The following is a 7,357-nucleotide window of genomic DNA, read 5'->3' as shown; positions in this document are numbered from 1 at the left end:
CCGTCAGTTAAAACTATGCAAGCGTGAAAAAAAAACCGCTTGAAATATATGCAATATTTTATTAACCAATCGTCTTCTCTACATTACACCACGACGCCCTACAGTGGAATACATCGATATATATATTTTCCTATATATATATACATATATTAGTTTAACATAATTATACATACATGTACGTCATTTTCTTCCAACTAGGTTATACATAAATAAGTTCTTTTTAAGTAAGTTATTGTATTTATTAAAATTACTAGAAAAAAAGTGAAAATTACTTAGGTATATTAAACATTTTTAATGAAGGAGCAGGTTTAAAGTTTTTTTAGAAATAATATTTTTTTCCAGAAAGTTATTTCAACGACTTAAGACAGTGGTACAAAAATATTACTAGAATTACCATCAATAAAAAGAGAATTATGAAACTCATAGAAAACGTTACCATAGATACCGTGAAAAAAAATGATTATGCAATTTATAAGAAACATTATAGGACAGTTAAATAGTATCAAATCAGCCAATATTTATCGAATATTTAATTTATAAAAAGTTTTAAATCAAATTATAACCAAACAAATGTTAAAATTCATGACAATGTAAAACTTAGACTTGTTATATGTTATTTGACTTTTATATATATTTATATTAAATCTTCGTTTCTGTAACGTGTTTTAGTTAAGCTATTTTGATCACGTTGTATAATTTGTATTAAGTATTAATACAGTGTTAATCGTTAATTATAATTGAGTTGAGCAATAAATTAAAGACTCACTAAACGGGTAGGTTGTGAAAATCCCACAGGTACAATTAATAAAATTATTAGCAATTCACCAATGATAATATGTCTGTCATAGATAGATTCATTATGAAATGATAAGTATTATTGCATTGTGCTGACGTCAGAGCCAGAGTCGTGTCAATATTTTTCATGTCAAAAGAGTTAAAAACTACGAGAGTTGAAAAATACTAACATAAATAAAACCTACCAAGGGCTTTATTAGTGCCTAACTCAAGTATTCTTTTAGTTGTGTGGTGTATAGTCAGTAACTAGCTCAAGTATTCTTATAGTTGTGTGGTATAGCGTCAGTAACCATATCAAGCAATCTTATAGCTATTATGTGATATAGTATCAGTACCTTGCTCAAATATTCTTATAGTTATGTGGTATAGTTTCAGCACCTAGCTTAGGTATTCTTATATTTATGAAGTATGTTGTCAGGAACCTAGCTCAAGTATTCCTGTAGTTATGTGGTATAGCGTCAGTATCTAGCTCAAGTATTCCTATAGTTATGTGGTATAGTGTCAGTACCTAGCTCAAGCTCAAATATTCCTGTAGTTATATGGTATAGTGTCAGTACCTCGCTCAAATATTCCTGTAGTTATGTGGAATAGCGTCAGTACCTATCTCACATATTCCTGTAGTTATGTGGTATAGTATCAGTACCTAGCTCAAGTATTCATGTAGTTATGTGGTATAGTGTCAGTACCTAGTCCAAGTATTCTTATAGTTATGTGGTATAGTGTCAGTACTTCGCTCAAATATTCCTGTAGTTATGTGGGATAGTGTCAGTACCTAGCTCAAATATTCATGCAGTTATGTGGTATAGTATCAGTACCTCGCTCAAATATTCCTGTAGTTATGTGGGATAGTGTCAGTACCTAGCTCAAATATTCCTGTAGTTATGTGGTATAGTGTCAGTACTTAGTCCAAGTATTCCTATAGTTATGTGGTATAGTGTCCGTACCTAGTCCAAGTATTCCTATAGTTATGTGGTATAGTGTCCGTACCTAGTCCAAGTATTCCTATAGTTATGTTGTTTAACTTTGCATGGCTTGTTTGTATATTGTGATGAAAAATACATTTTCAGAGTATGTCATCCGAGTGTGTATTTATATGTGCGTGCGTACGAACAAGTTTTTGGTGTTTCTTTCCAATAGTATTTTTAAATGCCTAGTTACGCTTACGTGAACGTGTTAGAAACAGTCTTTACTGGTTTTTGGTAACAGTATATATATATTGTAATGTTTCCTAATGTTCCTATAGGACAATCAGAAAATATTAACGAACGTTTTATCAGATACATTCATTTTAAGTAACTGAGTAGCGAATAAATAAAAAAAAGCTTTAAATAAAACATCACGTGAAATTATCGATAATCTCAAATTATCTAATAATATGTTATAAACTTGAACAGAGAGAGCGCAGATAACGCACACCGTTTTTTTTTTCGAAAGGAGCTAAAAATTAAGGATGATTGATAAATAAAAAACTAACAATTGATTTTTATCTTAATCAGGAAACTCAAATACTGCGGTATGCAATATGTTTTTGTAGTAGATTATCAATTACTTCAAAGAAACTTAATAACATTACACACAAATGTTAAGTTTGTAAGGCAGAATTATAAAGCACGTTGTTGCTGATATTAAAAAAATAATTCAAATATTTTCGTCGTAAATTACCGAGTGACAGAGAAATAATTTCAGGACCCATTGATTTAATGGAAATATTGCTGGTTTTGTTTTCATATATATATACAGAGAAATACTAAACTATAATAAACATGCATATAGTTTCCTGTACTTTGGTAACGTGGTTGTATCAACTTATAGAAATTTTCGCTTAATTTCATTGAATACAATCGATATTCAAAACGAAAATGTCACATAACAGCCCAATTATTTTAAGTATTGCTTTGTACCGATATAATCTCTAAGGATATACTCACATTTACTTTTTTTTTTTGCAGATATTTAGTCTTTAAGTATACGGGTTGTCTGAAAATCATGTTAACAAAAATTCTATAATTGTGTTCTACAGACAGAAGGTTTGAGTCTCTACCTACAACCTCATTACAACAACCTCATTAGCCTAACATTTGCGGTAAATATGGAATATCATAGCGTCGCGACAAGGATCTGACAGAAGTTTTAATACATTCGACACGTGATTTACACATAGATTGACTCACTTAGCTAAACTAAATGGATAAAGCAATGTGTAAGATCAATTCTGTTTCATAATGAGATTATTTGTTTTCAATAGTAAGACGATACTCATAATAATTTTAACCCATTTTGGAATTTTAATGGAATTTGGAGTCCTAAGAATCTTCACTAGACTTACTCCCGTATGGGGTTGGCTCACTAGTGTCATAATATCCACAGGAATTAACATTTGATTTAAATCAAAACTGCTCCAACAAGGTTTTAAGTAAGTGACTTTGCTGCACAATGTCATATGGTATGGATTCATGCAGATTTCAAAGTAATTTGGGCCATGAAGAATAATTCTCAAAGACGGTCACAAAATATGGAGGTTATCACAAGATCTTGATTTCAGGACAGTCTTCTCTAAAATCTTCTTGATAAAAACTTTTGTTTTGCCACCAGTGCAGAACGAAAACATGCTTGGGACCGTAAGTGTCACTGATTCTCTCTGTTTCTTTAATCTCTCCTGTTGCTGACATTTCAGTCGGATCTGGCTGAGGATTCCAACCAAGAGCTCATCCACATTATGGTTAATTCCAGTTGATGTCTCGATAAATTTCCAGCTGTGTGCAGTTGCCAGATCTTGTCCTTCTGTAAATAATAATAATCTACGATTAGTTTGGCAATTTTTTATGATGAATTAGATTCGAGTAATCATATAATTATACATAAAAATAGTCTTAAAGCTCATGATTGAAATACTCCTACATCTCTGAACCTACCCCTAGAATGTCGATGAAAAGTCTGTTTACATGAATTCATTGTTGAAGTTAAACTTCATCTGTCAAAATACGTGAAGCTGTATGACATCACCATGGTTTTCATCAATGACTCTCACGTACTCCCTTCAAAGGATGGAAAAGTCTGTAATTTTTATCTCATAGATACTATTCTGAACCCCCAATTTATCCTCTTAACTTCACACCATTAACTGTTGGTGTGGTCTACATATTGCAGCATGTTGAGTAATTGTATGTTTATTGCTTGTTATGACACTCAATGTGAAGACTTGACAATAAAAACGAGCGAATTTACTCATTTTCTGTGTAAAATAGAGAGGAGGACACACCAACAACTGTTAGGATTAACTTCAATATTGATGGTATTTTTTACATTATTTTAACATTGTTTACATTATTTTAAACAAAATCTACAGCACTAATGAAAGAGCAATAGTGTAGACTTTTGTGTATTTCTGTAATTACAGCATTGTCACCAATTGTTGTTTCTATTATAAAACGTGATTTAGCAGTAAACAGTTTTACAGTTATTATAAAAAATAAGGATTTTTGTGACAAAGATAATGATTAAGCTGAAATACCACTTTACAATCAAATTTGCATTTCGCCCAGCGGTGAGTTTGATGCCTTAGAACATTAATAGAGTTAAGTGTTCGATCTTTCCGTTGGGCATAACGCAGACTTACTATTGGATTGTACAGCTTTATTTTAAATAGCAAATACACAATCGCAATTTTATGCATAAATCTAGCTTTGTGCCGCTTTTTCATGATTTATGCACAAAATAATGTTTGTTATTGTTATTTCTCCATACAAGAATTCTATCTTGGGAAAATAGAAATCGTCAGGTTCTTATAAAAACATCCGTTAAAGGATCAAGTCAATTGTCATGAGTTTCTACACATGTCTCACATTACGCTTGTTTACACTTAACAATACAAGATACTTTTAAGTGTCGTACATCTGTCTCATGTGAGTGGTCAAATTGGTATGAAAAGTTATTTTATTTATTTTGAAATAACAAAATCGTAGTATGGGCTATATTTTTCGTGTTTTATTTGGGATGTTAGCTAGAGGGCGCATTACACTAAGATCAAGTAAGTTTGTGGGAAAAGGCCTAAAATATTTTAGACGACGTCACGAATATCTAGTAGTTTTGCGAAACATCTAGAAACTAGGCTACAATATAAATAGCTAAGGATCAACTGGCAGTGAGTCAGTATTTCGTTTTCAGTTGTAAAGTGCTAGTGAAGTATTTAGTTTGAGTGATATATTTGGATCATTGTTGTAAGTCCGTAAAGTTGCCGCTGTCTCACTGGGGGATGGGGGAAGAGAAAGAATAGAATCGGGATAAAAATATTAGCGGAAAGTAATTGTTTTTAATTTACAAGTAATATTTTTCAGTGAAAAAAAAAACGAAATATCTTTTGAATGAAAAGTCAAAATTTGGTTCAGAATATATTGAAGTTTAGTGTAAAATAACAACTATAGGTTAAGAGAAGTAACATTTTGATTGAAAATATTAATCCTTGGTACTAACTAACCTTTCATGGAAACCTTTCGTAGCCTTACAAGATCCGTTTTGTTCCCTACTAGAATCGCTGCTTTAGCATTACTGGTGATGTCCATAATCATCAGATTATTAATGATTTCCTTCGTTTTCCGAAAACTTCTTTTATTTGTAACAGAGTAAACCGCCACGTAGGCGTCGTAATTAGTAGCAGAGCTTGGCGAGTCTTTAACTTTGTCCTGAAAGTTCAGGAAAGAAAAACATAAAAATTACGATAGTTAACAATGAGCTCTAAAGTAAAGACGTTTAGAACAATCCAGTTGATTTGAAATAAAAAAAAAGAATGTTTGTATAATCTCAGTGATTATGGCAAAAATATAATAGTAATAATAACAGTGATATAAAACTTCACAAAGCTATTATCTCTCTGTAGGCGATTATTATTATTATTAATGAAATTTTACAACTTTCAGCATTTTTGTTCAAACTGCTAGAATACATGTTATACACGATTTAAAACTCAATTTTCAGTCAACACTAAAAAGATTAAAAACTGTTAGATCAACATCTTTCGCTACTTCTAACAGAAATATACTGGTGTTCTCAGCATTACGTTGCACTGTTATGATACTAACTCGCAATATACGAGAGAAACTCGGGCAATATAGGTTGGAAAACACTTATATACGAGAACGCTACAATGCTGTACAAAATTTATCTTTAAACATTTTTCAAACTGACACCACCTAACTGTGCATAGAAATATAGTGTTCCGGAATTTTCGCGCAAATTTACACAAAAGGCTATCTGCGCATAGCCGTCCGTAATTTTGAAATGATAGATCAGAGGGGAGTCAATAGCACCCACCACCAACTCTTGTCCTACTCATATCTGACCGAATAGTGGGATTCGACAGTTATCCGCGGAACGGATGTAGTATAGAGTTAGCGTTAACAAACTTCGCTTCGAGTTCCGTTACTGCAAAAATGTGCTTCGCACTTTGTAGCTGTAACTGTATTATGATAGAAATATAGTAAATAAAAGGACTTATGAGAATTAGATGGTTGTTTATTGACAGCACACAATATTAGCGTCAACAAGATTTAGGATTTGAGCAGAAGACTTCAAATGCTTCGGCACTACATGTTTCCGGACCACTTAGAGTTTACATTGTTTTGCGTTGTAATGTAGCAGTGCATGCTTTATGCACTGAAATTCAGAATTAAATATCAAGCACAATGTAATGTTGTCGGCAGATGAATATCGTTTCCTACACGTTAACTTAGTCATGAGACACATGGTAGTGTGTCGTGCGGCCAAAACAACCTGCTGCAGAACACTGTGTGTTATTAACAGGAGTGATAGTTTAGCGATTTTCCACTTTCTATAATAATCTAAACTACCACATATTTTCAGTGGTTGTGTCCTGCTGGACTCTTACTTCACATACCAAATTTCAAGGCAATCCATTAAGAAATACCTGAGATATAACATTTCCAATTTTGATTGGGTTTCTCCCTATTTTTTTTTCTTAGCCCCAAATGTACGGAAACTTTATTTGATAGAAAAACATACTTAACTTTTATGGATTTTTTTTTCAAATTTAGCACACTGATAAATTTTTTCAATCTACAATAAGGAGTTTCATTTGGTGTAAATATAAGTCATATGTGCAAAGTTATTCAACAAAACACCGCTCTAATTTAACGAAAATATTTGCGCACGCAAAAGTCACGCGAGCTATGGTTCTAACGTTTTTACTACAGCTTCACCTAAGAGTAAAAGAGGACCGTTTTGTGTCATTCGGATTAAGGATGATTTATTTAGAGCAGCAAAACTATAACGTGAAAGGACGTGCAGATACATAAGTATTGGTTAGGCCAAGCAAACTAGATTAACAATTTCTAGCTCAAATTTTCAAAAGAATCATACAGGTGGACGGTTATTATTGATTAGTCATTGCCAACTTTTCAGCCCAAATTTACTAAATTTTATGAAATTATTTTGATTAAAGGCCGTTTAGCGTCATGTGATATTAGCTTAAGCAAATATCATAAATAATGATGCTTGATACCACTGTACCGATTGCATGGGGTGATGACAAGAAACTGTTAATCTAAAT

At 32.3% G+C, this 7,357-nt stretch overlaps 1 protein-coding gene across 3 annotated transcripts in view; it reads right to left on the bottom strand.

The window, feature by feature from the left end:
- Positions 1-589: 589 nt before the first annotated feature.
- LOC106460330 overlaps positions 590-7,357 on the bottom strand; it is an 18,745-nt gene continuing 11,977 nt past the window's right edge. The window contains exons 3-5 of one of the 3 annotated variants that reach the window (XR_002610748.1): positions 5,270-5,474; positions 1,353-3,576; positions 590-1,303 (exon numbers count right to left, since the gene is read on the bottom strand). Coding sequence is in view for 1 of the 3 variants with exons in the window: in XM_022387032.1 (XP_022242740.1) it covers positions 3,299-3,576; positions 5,270-5,474 (483 nt within the window). In the remaining 2 variants the exon portion in view is untranslated. Of the gene's footprint in view, positions 3,577-5,269; positions 5,475-7,357 lie in introns of all 3 variants that reach the window. The other 2 variants (XR_002610749.1, XM_022387032.1) reach the window with 2 other exon arrangements.

The sequence above is a fragment of the Limulus polyphemus genome, unplaced genomic scaffold (assembly GCF_000517525.1).
Source record: "Limulus polyphemus unplaced genomic scaffold, Limulus_polyphemus-2.1.2 Scaffold753, whole genome shotgun sequence".
Classification (NCBI taxonomy): Eukaryota; Metazoa; Arthropoda; class Merostomata; order Xiphosura; family Limulidae; genus Limulus; species Limulus polyphemus.
This window is presented reverse-complemented; position numbering and strand designations above follow the sequence as displayed.